The sequence below is a fragment of the Phalacrocorax aristotelis genome, chromosome 18, assembly GCF_949628215.1.
Source record: "Phalacrocorax aristotelis chromosome 18, bGulAri2.1, whole genome shotgun sequence".
Classification (NCBI taxonomy): domain Eukaryota; kingdom Metazoa; phylum Chordata; class Aves; order Suliformes; family Phalacrocoracidae; genus Phalacrocorax; species Phalacrocorax aristotelis.
This window is the reverse complement of record NC_134293.1, coordinates 7809178-7824858: the sequence shown is the minus strand read 5'-3', so window position 1 is coordinate 7824858 and position 15681 is coordinate 7809178. Positions and strand designations below refer to the sequence as shown.

General features: G+C 58.7%; 2 protein-coding genes across 4 annotated transcripts in view; one reads left to right on the top strand and one right to left on the bottom strand.

The window, feature by feature from the left end:
• The first annotated feature begins 446 nt into the window (after nucleotides 1-446).
• On the top strand, nucleotides 447-9800 carry TMEM120A (transmembrane protein 120A). Its single transcript, XM_075113456.1, has 12 exons — nucleotides 447-605; nucleotides 2906-3024; nucleotides 3544-3660; nucleotides 4148-4207; nucleotides 4941-5036; nucleotides 5338-5427; nucleotides 5845-5910; nucleotides 6312-6373; nucleotides 6632-6724; nucleotides 7451-7515; nucleotides 8122-8190; nucleotides 8279-9800. Exons 1-12 carry the CDS (start codon nucleotides 531-533, stop codon nucleotides 8390-8392), a joined length of 1026 nt encoding a protein of 341 aa, XP_074969557.1. The 5' UTR covers nucleotides 447-530; the 3' UTR covers nucleotides 8393-9800.
• The window catches only part of POR (cytochrome p450 oxidoreductase), a 30471-nt gene continuing 24460 nt past the window's right edge, over nucleotides 9671-15681 (bottom strand). For all 3 annotated transcript variants that reach the window (XM_075113453.1, XM_075113454.1, XM_075113455.1), the window contains 8 exons: nucleotides 15416-15532; nucleotides 14423-14541; nucleotides 13080-13261; nucleotides 12771-12920; nucleotides 11929-12196; nucleotides 11326-11471; nucleotides 10973-11058; nucleotides 9671-10723 (listed from right to left, as the gene is read on the bottom strand). In XM_075113453.1, the coding sequence (XP_074969554.1) occupies nucleotides 10579-10723; nucleotides 10973-11058; nucleotides 11326-11471; nucleotides 11929-12196; nucleotides 12771-12920; nucleotides 13080-13261; nucleotides 14423-14541; nucleotides 15416-15532 (1213 nt within the window). In that variant the 3' untranslated portion in view covers nucleotides 9671-10578. The remainder of the gene's footprint in view (nucleotides 10724-10972; nucleotides 11059-11325; nucleotides 11472-11928; nucleotides 12197-12770; nucleotides 12921-13079; nucleotides 13262-14422; nucleotides 14542-15415; nucleotides 15533-15681) is intronic.

Below are 15681 nucleotides of genomic sequence, written 5' to 3'. Positions count from 1 at the left end.
TCCAGAGCTGGACGCAGCACTGCAGGTGGGGTCTCACCAGAGCAGTAAATCACTGTAAATTCTTTGCATTGACATCACAAAATAAGACATTACAAAGAACGCTGTGGGCTTTCCTTGCACTCTGTGCTGAGGATTTATGGGGGTTTTTCATTTTAGATCATCCCTTTTGGTTTGTAATTCAAATCCGGGCGGGCGCTCGCCAGCCCTCACCGTGCGCTGGCGGAGTTACACCAAGAACCGCCTGAGCTGGCGGCAGGCAGAGCCCTTTCAGCCTCCCGGAGCCCTGTGCGCCGGGGAACGGCCGGCCGGTTTCCCTCCCTCCTCTTGCCCGGCCGGTACTTGCGAGGGAAAACAAGAATACACATGGCCCCGCCCCACCCTGGGCCACGCCCCCTGGGCCACGCCCCCTTGGCACCGCCCCACCCTTGGCACCGCCCCACCCTTGGCACCGCCCCCGAGGGGCGTGTCCGGAAGCGGGGCGGCCGCCCAGCGCCGCGGGCCGGGGCCGCGCTCCCGCCGCCATCGCCGCCATGGCCTGCGGCGCCTCGGCTGCCGAGTGCCTGCGGGAGTGGGAGGAGCTGCAGGACGGCTACCAGAGCATCCAGGTACCGCCGCCGCCCCCGGCACACCCCGGCCCGGGGACGGCCACCTCGGGCACCCGCGGGGCGACCACCGGGGCTGGGAGGGACGGCCGTTACCTCAGGGCTCGCCTCACCCCCCAGGCGCCGGGGTCGATCGTTACCCGATGCCGGGGCTTGGGCGAGGGACCCCTCCCGCCCAGCCGGGGCACCCGCGGTAGCTGTTACCGGGGGCGGGGACGACGGATGCCCCGGCGGCATCCCCGAGGGGGGCCGGGGTCTCCCCGGTTTGGCTCCCGGCCGCCCCTGCCTCAGCCCTCGGCCGTGACTCACGAAGCAGCCCTTCTGCTGACGGGAAAAGGGTTCCCGGGGGGGCTGGGCTGTGCCGGGGCACCTCCAAGGCCCGCCTAAAGCCTGGCCTGGACACGGGGTTTGGCGAGAGCGGGGCTTTGCCGAGGCTGGGCCGTCTCGTTACCCAGCCCGCGATGGACGCGGCGCAGGGACGCGGGATCTCCGGGCTCCCAAAGGCTGGGAGCGCAGCGCGGCTGCGGACGAGGCGCGCAGATGCTGTTTCACGCTCCTTATTGCTCCTCCAAGCCCGGCCCCCAGGCCCGAAGCCAGCCTCGCAGCGGGGCAGAGGCAGGCAGGAGCCCAGTCCCCACGCTGGGCACCCTCCCTCCAGCACCCTGGCACCCGCCGGGGCTGGCCAGGGCTCTGTGCCAGGAAGGTGACTGCTGTCAGAGACGTTTCCACCTGCTTTGTGTAATCCCCAGGGCGCTCGCTGCCCCGGGAAGGAGTGGGCAGGGTTCAGCTCAGACAGGGGTCACCCAAGGAAAAAGTTGGCTAACTGTCCTCTGCTGCAGTTCAGGTCAATCAGCTGCATCTGCACCAGTTCCCTTTCCCCCTCCTTCCCCCCCGGGAGCGGGGCAAAGCAGATGTTGCAGACACACTGCAGCTGTGCCCAGATCTGGGGAAAGAGAGACTTTGAGAAACCTCCTCTTGCTCCATAGGGGTTGCGCGGATGTCCCGGGTCACCCGCTTTGAACCCTGCGTGCAGCCGCGCACTGCCAGCCCTCGCGGCGTGACGGCCCTTTCCTTTGGAAACTCTCTCCTGGGGTGGCTCCTGATCCGGGCTGTCTCTGAGTGTGGTGCTTGGATGGCGTACGGAGCAGTGAGACCCAGGCTGGCACCGCTAAAGGAGCTGTCACAAAAGCCGCTTGCTCTCGGCTCCAGAGCAAGAGAAGGAGCTGACTCCAGACAGGAGCAGGGCAGCCTGATGATAGAGCAGGGAATGCCCCGTGAGGGATCAAGGCCATAAATCACTGCTGGGGGAGCTGGAGCTGGGATCTGTTCCCACCCTAGCGCTGCTTGTCACCGGAGGGAGAACGAGTTGTTTCCTGCCTCTGCGTCTCAGTTTCACCTTTCTCCTTTGGGAACAGCTTTGAGATCTGCTGATAAAGTGCTTGATAAGAGTTGCAGAGGCTAAAATGTGTCTGTGTCAAGGTCTAGTCCAAGGGTCGCCACAAGCGGCATTTAATTCCCTGGTGGAGGTGGCGTTGAGGCTGCCCATGGTTGAGGTGAGGCTGTTTTACAGCTGACCTGGACAAGAAGGAGCATTGATCCAGCACACTCTCTTCTTTCCTTTCTAAATATAGCGGAAGAATGGCATCTAGCCTTACCCAGGTGCGGTTGGGTTACCGCTGCACGAGGAGCCGGGCAGCTGGCTGCAGCCCTGCTTCAAGTCCGTCCCCTTTGTCCGGCTCCTTCCAGCGTCCCTGGGGGGTGCTCAGGATGGAGCCCCAGAGCCAGGAGTCAGGGCAGCGGCAGGTGCAGCACGAGCCTCCAGGCAGCGAGAGCCGCTCACGGGTGGCTGTGGCCTCAGTTGCAGCCCTGGCCCCAGCAGTGTTTTTTCCCTGAGCGTTTCTGATCCCCCATGCCACAATCAATGATTTCCCAACCACGGGAGCATCCCTGGAGTGAGGCAGTGTTGCCAGCTGGGCTTTCACGGCCCACAGCTGGAGCGGGGCCGGATGCAAGCTGCATGCAAGGGCAGGACCAGGCTGTGCCGTGGGGTGTGCACGCACCTGTAGATAACTTCTGTGGGATGTTCCCAGCGGGTGCTTCTGCCCCTACAGAAGCAGGGACGGCTGCAGGCTGTCCTCAAACATGCCTGGCCTTCTGCAACCACCTCGTCTGACCCAGCCTGCTGTGCAGGTGAAGTTAGGGACAATTTTTAACAGATATGTCAACAGATGCCCCCACAGGGGACCCAAGGACAGGGATGGCTGGGCAGGCAGCGGTAATGCATGCTGGTCTCTCCTTCCCAGGATAATCACAAGCTGTACAAGCAGAAACTTGAGGAGCTAACCAAGCTCCAGGATGGGATCTCCAGCTCCATCGCACGGCAGAAGAAGCGGCTGAAGGAGCTGTCATTGTCCCTCAAAAAGTAAGTTGGTGTCCTGCGATGGCATGGGGCCAGGCAGGAGAGGAGAGCAGCAAGGACGGGGCTGTTGAACTCATCTCACGGCTGTGTCTCCAACACAAACGTTACTGCAGCCTCACTGATAGCAAAGTTCTGTGGAGGTCTGGACTCACCCATGCAGATCTTCCACAGCTTCCCCTTCCTCTGCCCCAGTTTGAGCCTTGTTTGCAGTTCAGAGCTTGCAAGGGTTTTGCAGATAACTTGAACTGCCCCCTATCCCGCACAAAGCGCTCTCCATCCTTCCTTGAGGTGAAGACCCATCTGGCCTCACCTCACCTCACACTCATTCTTGTTTCCTTTTCTTGAGCAACATCCCAGCCTGACAGAGGAGTTCACCCTGCAGATGGAATTGTGGACTTGCCTCCACTCCATCTTCCCTGTCCTTGGGGTGTCCTTGTCTGAGACAGTCCCTATCAAGTGCCAGCACATGCTGATTGTGTTACGGGGGCTATCCTGATCCCAGCACCTGTGTTTCCTCCCCAGATGCAAAGCCTACATGAGTCCCGAACAGGAGGAGTCCATCCAAGAGACCCAGAACCTAATAAAAGAGAGGCAGAATGTTTTCTTTGAGATGGAGGCCTATCTGCCAAAGAAGAACGGGTAAGAGGCGCCTGGGTGAAACACCAGGTCCTCCCTTCAGCTGTAGCGCTGCAAGGCACAAACCCGCTGTCACCCTGCTCCCAGTGGTGCCACAGCCACAGTGCCCCGCTCGGGCTCCCCAGAGGACGCCCTGGGCAGGAGCCAGGCTGAGCTTCAGCAGCACTGCCCTCATCCCCTCTGGTCTGCCTGCTTGTGCCCTTCACCCGCCCTTGAATGGTGGCCAGGCGCCGGGGAGAGCCCCAGCAAACACCCCGCTGCCTGCAGGAGGTGGGGTGTGTGCTCGGCCGCCTGTCCCCTGCCCTTGGGAGGAGATGCCAGAGCGTTTGTGCCAGTCACGCCGTCTGGCAGCTCTAAGTAGAAAACAGCTGGGGCTGTTCCTGGCCCTGCAGCCTCAGCGGTGGCACAAGAGGGGATGTGCCTCACCTCCACAGCAGTGCTGCCAGCTCCCAGGCAGGCACCCGTCCTAACGCCTCTGCTCTCTCCCCAGGTTGTACCTGAGTCTGGTGCTCGGGAATGTGAACGTCACGCTGCTCAGCAAGCAGGCCAAGTACGGCCCTCTCGTCACTGCTGCCCTGTGCTTTGACTTGGGATCCCTTTGTCACCAGGAAACAACTCCTCCCGAGCTGAGCTGCCGCATGTGCAGACATGTGGCTGGCTTGATCCACCTGGTGCAGATTCCCTTCCTGGGCTGTCCCCTGCATCCTTTCCCAGAATCAGCTGAGTCCTTGACTCCCCCTTATGCTCCTGCCGCTGGGCTGGGCTGGGCTGGACTGTTAGCTCTGACAAGCTAAATAAGATCCTCCAGCAAAGCTGCGTCCTGGTTTTCCCTGTGTTAAGGACTTCCAGGACAGACAGATTTGTACAGCCACTGGCAAGCCCCGTCCTCTTCCTTTGCGAATCACCAATGGCCGATTTTGGCCCACAAGAGCCCCACATGCTGGGACACTAATTCCAAAGGTGCCCAGCCAGGATCCCGTTCCCTCCTCAGTTCTCCAGGCTCCCCTTGAAAAGCTGAGCAGACACCAACCTGCCCAGCTTCCCAGAGCCCTCTGGGCCACCTGCCAGGTTGGCATGGTTGGGGAGTGACTTGAAGCTGTCCCACCTGTGTGAAAGCAGCCTGGTGTGCTCTCCTCTCAGAAATACCCAGGGGATGAGGTTTTTCCTGAGCATGTCCCACAGGTTCCCAACAGAGCATCACTTTTGTCCAGCCAGGTGGGATGGGAGGATGGAGACTTCCAGCAGCTGCCTTGCTCCAAGTCTGTCCTTGTGCTTCCCTGCAGGTTCGCATATAAAGATGAGTATGAGAAGTTCAAGCTCTACCTCACCATCATCTTACTCATCGTGTCCTTCTCCTGTCGGTTCCTCCTCAACTCCAGGTGAGTCTGGCTTGGATACTGGGCAGAGATGCCGTCCCAGGGCTCCTGTGTCCTCCTCTCCCATCCTGAAAGTCTGGAGCTGAACAGGAGATCCTGACAAAGGATCTGACAGCTGCCCTGGAGGTGGGGTGGCTTTTGTGGCTGCTGCGGTCTCTGGCCATGTTGGGTGGTGGAGAAGCAGGTCTCCCTGCCACCAGGGTGGGTGGGCATCCTGCACTGATGGCTGTCTCGGTGCCCGTGCCCCCAGTGCACGGGCAGTGGCTCTGCTGCTGCCTTTACATCCTGCTTTGTTTCCCACCAGGGTGACCGACGCTGTCTTTAACTTCCTCCTGGTGTGGTATTACTGCACCCTCACCATCCGGGAGAGCATCTTGATCAACAATGGATCCAAGTGAGTCCCTTGGACGTGGGGAGGGGGGCGTGCAGCGAGTCGGTCCTTCTCTGCAAGGCCTGGGAGTTTGGAAACACCATGTAGCTCTGTGCTTCCCAAGGGAGCAGCTCCCTCCTACTCAGGGTGTGTAGCAAACCCTGGCAATGAGCTGTAGAAGCGGGGCAGGAGGAACTCCCCATGCAGAGGCGGTGCGGGAAGGTGGAGCCGTGGTTGGAGCGGCCCTGACCCCTGGGTGCAGCCTGGACCAGAGGCACTGGGTCCTGCTCCACGTGTGGCCTTTTGTAACCAGCCGGCTCCTCGCCTTGCCCTGGGAGCTGGAGGGCGGCGGGTGCTGGGCTGCTGCTGCTGTCCTGGTATGTGTTTGGGCCTTGATTTGTGCTCAAGACCTGACACCCCTTCTCTGTGTCTGCCTTCCAGAATCAAAGGCTGGTGGGTTTTCCATCACTACATCTCCACCTTCCTCTCAGGTGTCATGCTGACGTGGTAAGTCTGCATCCCTCCCGTCCCATGGCTGTAGAGACCCTGGCCTGCTTGGGCTGCAGGCAGCTCAGATGAAGGGGCCTTCGCTGCCCTAACCTGTGGCCCTAGTCCTGCTCTGTGGATGTTGTGGTCTAGCAGTCAACTCGCATGTTCCTCTCCAGGCCTGAGCACCCTAAACAAAAGCAGCCGTCAGCTCCTTTCTGCAACAGGCAACACAGGCAGGGTCCCTGGGCTGGGAAACATGATCCCCTGCACTTTAATTCTTGTGGAAGGGCTATTGCAAACCCCTGTTTTGGTGGGAGCCGGGTCGAGTCAGGGTGCCGTTACCCCGGCTGTGTGGCTGGCAGGGCTGGCCGTGTCCGCTCGTAGCCCCACGTCCCCCAGCCAGCATCATCTCTCCACAGGCCAGATGGGCTCATGTACCAGATGTTCAGGAATCAGTTCCTCTCCTTCTCCATGTACCAGAGTAAGTGCTGCCACGTGTGCTGGGACAGGGCTGGGACCGCGGCTGGCCTCAGGTGCTGAGCATGCCTGCTGGGCTCTGCAACACATGGAGGCCTGGCTGTAGCTGCTCACAGCTCTCAGCTCACCTGGGTTTTCCCTTGGCCTCTTTCCACCATGCTGGCCAGTCTTTGTGCACAGCGTCATCTCGGAGCTGGGCTGATGCGGGGGCCAGGGAATGACACCTGGGCACCTGCTGATGGGAGCCATGCTCTCCTTGCAGGCTTTGTGCAGTTCCTCCAGTACTACTATCAGAGCGGGTGCTTGTACCGGCTGCGAGCGCTGGGTGAGAGGCACAACATGGATCTGACTGTGGGTAAGCTGCACTCTTCCCTTACCAATTGTCCCAGTCCAACTGGACCTGCCGCTGCCGCAGGGCCCATGGCTGCTAGCAGCCTCCCTCCCAGCTCCAGACTGGTGCTCAGCTGTGGTTTCCACTGGGAGCTGTGGTCTCTGTTAAAGGCAGTGGTGACAGTTATTCTTGTTTTGAGGTTAGTTTGACTGCCTTTTATCAGTGGTAGAAACAGTCAAAGCTACAAATACAGCCAAAGCTTTGAAAGCAGCATCTCCTGCGAGGCAGCAGTGTCCCACAGGCTGGATGCCCTACTCCTCCTGCTCTCCTGGGACCGCCGGCCCACAGCTGACTCCCTTGGGATGCAAGTTAGCAGCGGATGCGGCTCCTAGCATCTGAGCCTCCCCCAGGAAGCTATTTCACAGAGAAAACCTCCCTTCAACACCCGCATACCAACACCCCGTGGGCTGTGGCCTCCCGGGCCCTGTGACACTGAGCGCTCAGGCTGAGGGACAGCAGCTGTGGGTGAGGGCCGCTCTATGAGAGCGGCTTCCTCCAGCGAGGCCCACGTTAGCCTAGGGCTAGGAATCCCTGCCATAGTCCTCCCTGCGAGTACGAGCGCCCACAGCGAGGCTGCATCAGCCTGGCAGGACCTTCTCTGCTGGGCGTGAGGTGGCCACTAAACCTCCCTGCCCACAACCTCGGAGCTGGGCTCTGTTGGGTCCCCATGCAAACCTTCATCCTTTGCAGAGGGCTTCCAGTCCTGGATGTGGAGAGGCCTCACGTTCCTGCTTCCCTTCCTCTTCTTTGGACAGGTGAGCGTGCACCGATCCTTGCAGGGACTTGCCTTGTGTGGGAGCGGATCATGCCGCGTTCCCCGCTGTGCTTAGCAGGCTGGACATCACGCAGCTCCCCCCAGGCTGCTGCAGCCATGCAATACCGATGCCAGGGACAAGGAAAAACCCTTCAACAAATGTTGAGCCTTTTCCTCCAAAGCACCCACCACCTCCACAGCTTGGCTACTGAGATGGGGAGGACCTGGGGTGGTTCTGCCAAGTGCTCAAGTGATGTGCAAAACACAGTAGAGGGGCCAGCTCTGAGAACCCGTCCAAAACATTTCTGAGCTTCAGCTCTGAGCTGCTGCTGCTAGTCCAGTTCCAGCTCAGTCAGATCATTCAAGCTGACAGCCAAAAGCAGTAGCAGGCTGGCCTGAGGCCTCCTCCTGGCCATTGGCCTCAAGGAAGTGACAAGAAAGGGGGAGATGTCCCAGCTGGGGTCTTCTGGGGATGAGCCCTAGATGGGGTTTCACTGCATGCTGGGGCAGGCTGGCCTCACGTGAGGTCTGCATGGGGTGTGTGCCCAGAGGAAGCAGCTGGATGAGCCTCTGAAAGCAGAAACTCCCCTACATCTCTCTCCTGCAGTTTTGGCAGCTCTACAACGCTGTCACCCTCTTCCGCATGCTCCAGCACCCAGAATGCAAGGAGTGGCAGGTAAGGGAGCCCCTGGGGAGCTGCCCTGGGGAGGGGGATGCCCCAGGCAGGTCCCTCGTGCTGACTTGTGCCTCTGTGGCTCCTGCAGGTCCTCATGTGTGGCCTCCCCTTCTTCATCCTCTTCCTGGGGAACTTCTTCACCACCCTCCGTGTTGTCCACCAGAAGTTTCAGAACAAGAACAAAGACAGGAAGCGGAATTGAAGGGGGGCAGCATGGGGGCCAGGACTGTTTCCCCCGACCGGCTCTGCTTCCCATCCCCATCTCCTCAATGCCGTCCGGACTCTGGTGTTGCACTGTTCCTTGGAAGCCTGGGTGTGGGACAGAGCTTGGGACCTGCACACAAATAGACCATGTGCTGGATCTGTGCCCGAGTCGCTCAGCTGGAGTGAGGAGCACCCTGGAACTCCAGTCCCCTCTGCCTTCATCCTCCAGGAGAGCAGGGTGCCTGGGGCAGCTGCTCCCCTTGCCTCTGCCCTGAAGACATTTACCAGGATGGTTCTCTGGGGTCAAGCCCAGCTCTGCCCCACTGTGGGCAGGGGCAGCCTGGGGTGCCTGGTTTGCATCACCTCCCTTGGGCCAAGGCAGGTTCTAGGGCTGATGGCTGCCTCTTACACAGCACCTGGGGGGGGGGGGTCAACACTCTTCCCTCATTCCTCCCCAGCCCTACAGCCAGGGCAGCCCCTGTGTGTTGAAGGCAGAGGTAAAGGGGCCCTCGCATTTCATAGTCTGCAAGCAATCGCTTCCCTCTTTACTTTCAAGGGCAGCTGCAGGCCGTGCACAAGCACTGGCTTCTGGCATACTGTACGCAGTTCCTCCTTCACCTTCAAGGCACAGGGCTGAGGTGGAGGAGCTGTGGCCCTGGGGGGGGCAGGAGCACCACAAGCCTGAACCAGGCTTCACACCAGAGCAGTGCAGACAGTACCCTGGTCTTGCATCTCTAGAGGATGCACATATGAAAATAAACAGAAGGTGCTGCCAGGGTGGTATCAGAACAGCTTGCATGCTCTGCTCTGTGGTTTTGGCTCATCTGGTAGTAAGTCCCTGACACAAGGTGTTGGGAGAAGAAAAAAAGCCGCCTCCAAATGTCCCCACAGCAGCCCATGTGCAGTGGGAAGAGGAGAGCAGTGCTGCGAGCTCCCTGCCATGGTCCCCCCCTGGCCTGCGCAGCCCCATGCCACAGGCTCCGGCCAGAGCTTTGGCCACCCAACGAGCCAGGTGTCGCTGCAGGCTGGGGGAAGAGAAGCTGTACTACCACCAGGCACTCCTGAAGTGTCAGGAACCAAACGGCACATCCAGCACAGCCATGCCTCAGAGATGAGCCATTTGTGCCCCGCTCAGCACCCCAGGGCAGGGTCTGCCCCAGCTCAGCCTAAACCCAGAGTTAGTGCCTGTTCCCCAGGTTTCCTCCTGGTTCAGAGCCATTGCTCCTCCTGCCTCCCTCTTCCCTCTGGCTGGGCAGAGAGAGGGCAGGAAGCAAACTACAGAAACAGTGTTTTTATTCCAAGGGCAAATGTATTTAAATAATTTACAGTCATTGGACAGCCTGAAAGTTGGTTTTTTTTTTTCATGATTACATCACAAAGATGTTAAAAACTATTTTAAAAATGACCGTACACAGTGTGAGGGAGGGGCTGGGCACAGGGGAGCTGCAGGACCCCAGGGAGCAAGCAGGGCCCCTGTGGACTGAGAACCCCCAAGACCGGGTCTCTTCTAGAGGGGAGAGGAGCCAACCCCACCCCGCTGCGTGGTGGAGCGAAGGCAGGCAGCGGGGGAAAGGAGCATGGTGCTGGTGGGGTCCTGGTGGCATGGGGCAGCTCTGTGCCCAGAGCCGGCTGCCAGCCCCACATCCTAGAGATGGCCAAAGGCGGCAGGAGGGAGGTGAGGACAGATCAGTGCCCCATGCCATGCCCCCACACCAAACCCGCAGTGCAAGGGGCTGCTGGCTCCCCCACCCCTCTGCCATCCCCAGGCTGCCTGTGCCAGCAGGTCAGGGTAGGCTCCAGCCCCAGGGGATAAGGCAAAACCTCATGATCAGGGAAAGACCCCTGAGCTCCCCTGGCACTGCCCGTCCCACATCAGCTGTTCCTGGCCTCAGAGCAAACACTGGTGCCATGAGGTGCTCCCTGGGGTGCTGGGGGCACCACAGCTGCTAGACAACAGCCTGAGCTACCACCCCTTCCCCTCTCAACCCCTTCTACCCCACCCAGGGTACACAGCCTGCCCGGGGGGCTGCTGTGGCCCAGGAGGGGTTGGGAGTGACTCTGGGGTAGCTGTGGGCTGGGGATGACGCTGTCACCCACAGCAGCAGTGGGCAAGCAGGCACTTTCCACCTCCCGCAGGCCCAAGCCTGGAGACCCATTCTCTCCCCGGCCCCGCCAGCCCTGCTCTTAGCTCCAGACATCCAAAGAGTACCGGCCCTTCGTCATCAGTTTCTTTACATAGTCCACAGCCTGGGGCTGGCTCATGTTCCCATACTCGGCCACGATCTCGTAGAAGGTGTTCTGCACATCCCGGGCCATGTTGCGAGCATCGCTGGAAACAAGGGGACCATGAGCGAGGTAGTAATGCATCAGAGCCACAGAGCCCTGGTCACCTCTCAACACCCACACACAGATCATCTGCTCACACCAGCCCATCGACCTGCCCGATTGCCCTCCCTGGGAACAAGGACAGCATAACCCTCCCAGGGCTTGTAACACACAAGTGGGTAAATAGAGTCACACTCATTTTCCTGAGAACTGGAACGTTTTCCCAAAGTCCCTTCCCTGCCACCAGACCTACCCGCACACGTAGATATGAGCATTCCCCTCATTAATCAGCTTCCAGACATTCTCCTTGTTCTTCTTCAGTAAGTGCTGAACATAAACCTGGCAGGAAACAAGGTGGGAGTAAGGCGAGAGGAGCAGAGCCAGAGCCCCCATGCCACAGGCCATGGCGAGGAAGGGGAAGCCAAGCCTATGCTCATGGCTCCCCAAGACCATGCTGGGTCCTCCTATAACTGCCATGGGCCTTCCCTAGCAGTGAGGCTCCAGGCTGCAAATCTCCAAGCCTTCAGGGCCTTTTCTTCCCCTGCTGCCACGGCCAGGAGCGATGGTGGGCAGCATGAGCACGTGGCTGGGGGACTAGAGCAGTACCTTCTCAGCCTGGTCCCTGGAGAAGGCGACGTTGAGCTGGGTGAGGACTCCCTCCTGATGGAAGCGGGCCAGCTCCTCACGGTACAGGTAGTCCTCACGCTCACGGCGGCAGCCATAGTAAAGCACTGTCTCGCCCACCTCTTTGCCTGCAGAGTCACACAGCACCCATCAGCTGGCTCCCTGTGGCCCCCAACCCTGTCCTCCCCACCTCCCCTTGTCCTGCCAACCTGGGGGGGGGGAGCAAGGCCATGCAACTGCTTGTTTATAAGGGGAAGCGAGACTCATTCCCTGAAGTACCCATATGCTTTAGAAATGAGTCTAAGTGACTTGACTGTGGTTATTCAGAGACATGGTGGCAAGAGGTTGGAGAACTGGCTCAGGTCTATCTGCCCCCCAAGCATCCTCTGGCCAAGAGGAGGACACAGCATCTTTGTGCCAGGCAAAAACATTTAGCTGCTGTTCAACCTGCTCCACCGCCTCTGCTTCTTGCTAGACCTGTCAGCAATGTGAGCAGCATAAGCTGCACCTTGGAGGCACCAACCAGCCCCACAGAGCACCGTCCTGCAGCAGCTCCAGTCCCCACAGAAGTTTCTGGGTGCTCACCTTGCTGCTTCAGCCAGGCCCGCTCCTGAATGAAGCCAATGAAGGGGGCTATGCCAGTCCCTGGTCCGATCATGATGACAGGCGTGCTGGGTTTGAAGGGCAGGCGAAACTGCGACTTCCTGACATACATAGGCACCAGGGAGTTGCTCCCATTCTTGTCAGGCACCTTGTTCTTGAGCCAGCTGGTGGCCACACCTTTGTTCAGGCGTCCAGTCTTGGTCTCATACTCCACCGTCACGGCACAGATGTGGATGGCGTTGGGGTGAACCTGCAGGGAGGGATGTCAACGCCAGGCAGAGAGGGAGCCCCAGCAACCCACAGCTCAGGCCCTTGTGCTTAGGGATGGAGAGAAGATTAATCTAATGTTAACATTGGGACAGCTATTTCTCCCCTGGCAGATCAAACCTAGCATGGCCCCCATGGGGCTTCTGTCCTGCACCTGGAGCACCACCCGGTCTCACCTCAGGACCACTGAGCTTCCCTCAGTACTGCCAACAACCTCAGTGTTTCAGGCACAAAGAGTAAATTTTGACCACCCCTAAAATGCCACCTCAATTCCAAGCCCTGAAAGCAAGGCCTACGGGCAAAGAGGAACAGGGCTGCAGGGAGGGTGGTGGTATCAGGGCGCAGCTGGCGGCAGTGTGGGACCCTCTGCACACCCTGTGGAAGTTGGGATAACCCCCTTTTCTCATGCAGAGATAACTAAAGCTGCCCCCTCACAGAAAGTGTCACCAGGGCGAGTTCCCCACGCCCAGTCCCCAGCTGAGAGGGGTACTGTGGCACTGTGGAGCCGCAGCCGTAGGTGTCTCAGCAGCTTCAGTCCCTGCTGGAAGCATGCTCACCTTGGAGGAGGAGGCGATGGAGTAGTAGCGGGCCTGCAGGCGGGGCAGGAGCTCACACAAGTGGTCGATGGGGGGGCGCAGCGAGGGCATATCCTGCAGGATGGCCAGGATGTTCCTCCGAGCCTCCACCACCCAGCTGAGGTAGAGAGCCTGCGGGCAAGGAGGGCACACGTGTGACGGCTCCCCTACGTGGCTGGCAAACTCCCTCAGCTCTCTGCACGTGGTGCCCAACAGCCCTGGATCCTTTTTGGGGATCCCCCAGCACCCAGTTCAACCCAGCAGCTTTCCTGGGAAGGCCACGGCTCCCACCTTCCCCTCAGCAGCAGACGATGCCATTTTGCGGAGGCGCTCCTGCTCGCCAGCATCCGTGGCGTACTGGGCCAGCTCGTAGAGGACATTGGTGCGGGGTGGGTTGGTGATGTCCAGGTAGTACGTCAGGGCTGTACGGTACGATGTGGGGCAGGGGAAGGGATGTTTCTTATTGGATTCCTCTGGAGAAAAAGAGAAAGAGATAAAAATCAGCAACCACATGCTGTTATGTTTAAGATTTTGTGCCAGCAGCTACATGCAGTGTACGAGAGCTGGAGACAGATCCCGGGAACAGGCTTCAGAGAGGAGAGAGCAGCCCTGGGGTTTAATCAGCCTGTTGGCCAAAGCCCCAATCCCACACTGAAGCAGCTCCAGCACAAAGCTGCCTGGAGAGAAAGCTGCCACATCTCTCAGTAGCCCATTTTGTGTCTCACAGATGCTGCCTAAACCCTCGTGCTCCCCAGTGAGGCTCTCTGCCCCAAGATATCCATGCACAGAGGCATCCAGCAAACTCCCAGACCAAGCAGGAGGGCTGATCTCCACAGCTAATTTGGCCTCATGTGCTTACACCTCCTTCAGATCTGGCCTCAGAAGTGTCCCTGGTCTCCCTCAGCCATGGGCAGTTGTGCTCAGAGCCCTCTTAGGAAAGGTAAGCACCAGCAGTCAAGGCTGGAGCCATTCAGTTCAGCCAACTGAGAGGTCCGTATGGGATAGGAATGACAGCGCGAGGTCGGACAACGTGGGACGCTGCACAGGGGACCACAGGCTCCAGCTGTGAGTTAAAGCCACTTGCCCTCTTGAAACCACAAGCTCTCTCAGGCTTGTGGGCCAGCACATCTCATGCCTCAGGTCAGGCGGCACTGCTTCAGGAGCTACCATCTCCCTCCTGCCAGAGGCCAGCTCTGCTGGGAACACTGCCCAAGAATTCTTTATATTAGCACAAGTGCTCCCTCCTGGCAGTTCAATCCCCAAGCCCGTGCCTCCTCCAAGGACTGAATAACAGCATCTCAGACACTAAAGCCCCTGTTGAGCTCCAGGGCTTCTGCGGCAGAGGGATGCTCTGGCAGGCTGGTGCTCTGTAATTAGGAGTGTGCTGTTACACAATTTCTTGTTGAATGGGCACACTTAAGTACGTTTCACAACTGACCCACTTCAGCTGGCTCTCAGCAAGTGGGCTCTGAGCCACTGCTAAAATGGCACAGCATTCAGAGCTGCCACAGGATCTCTGTCTGTCTGGAGGTGCCCTACAGGACCTGAAGGTGATCTGGCTCCCGCTCTGGTGGGAAGGACAGAGGCTGTAGCCAAAGGAGAACTGCTGATGCTCAGGGGTGATCCATACTCACCATCCAAATTGTTTAGGGACATGATTGTGTCCAGATCCGTGCCCAGGATCTCGCCAATCTGATTCACCAGTGAAGAGTCGTTGGCTGGGTATACTGCCACGTGGTCCCCAGACTCATACCTGGCACGAGAGCAGGAGAGCAGATGAAACAGCAGCACCGCTTCTCATCCACCCCAAGCCTGAGATGCTCAACTAGAAGACATGCGGGCTGGTGCAAGGGGCAGGAGGACAACACTGAGATCTGAACTGCTGCGCAGTGCCTGTACAATCAGCAAGCCTGAAGAGCTGGCAGTAACATCAGAAAGGACCATTGTGGAACCAGGGTTTTAAGAACAAAGTTTTGGGTCGTTTGTTTGGGTTTTGGGGTTTTTTTGGGGTTTGTTTTTTTTTTTTAACAAGGGACCTCCAAGATAACAGCAGTTTTTCCAGAGACTTCAACAAGGCCAGACTTCCAGCAAGGACAGGCCAACCCCCTGACAGGCAAGGAGCAAAGCTGCTCAAAATCTTTGTAGTATTTTGTTATGTTAAGCCACCTGGATTCGTGGCTTTCTCACAAGCGCACACAGAGGAATTTAAGCCAGCAAGAGGGTATTTAAGAACAGGGCTTTATTCCCGCTATGTTGTACACCTAAGCCAGGCAAACCCAGGCATAAGCCATCCCCAGCTCTCCCCTCTCTCATAGCCCATCTGCCCCCTCAGTTTTTTAATGACTCCTAGAGAATTCCTGCAGCTGGGACTGTTCAGGTAGGGCAGGTATGCGCAGCCAGCTCCGGAGGGGCACGGGGCAGCCAGCTGGTACAGCCAGGCACAGTGCAAGAGCTGGGACAAAGTTCTGATGTGGTACAGAAGCCCAGAGGGGAAGCATTAAGTAATTATGAGCACAAGGTCCACTTCTGAAGTGCTGCATAAGGCCAGTGCACCACATCCTTGTTCTTTGCTCCTGATGCAGGCTGCTCCGGCCAAAATAGAGGAGAGGGCTCCCATGGGAAACTACCTGATTTTGGAATTGGAGATATCCAGCTCCAAGTGCATAAGGTGTCGCTCTCCACCCTCATTCAGCTTGCGGTTCTCTGTAACCTGGGCCAGGAAGGGGTTCTTGGCATCAAACGGTCTGGAAGGAAAGACAAGGATCCTCTGGGTTATTCTCCTGCACGCTCACAGTGCTGCTTCTATCCAGGCATGTTCCCTCTGCCTCCAGGGCAGGCTCCCATGATTTGAGCATGGGGCTGTCCCGGCTCATGTTTCAAAGCACACCACAGC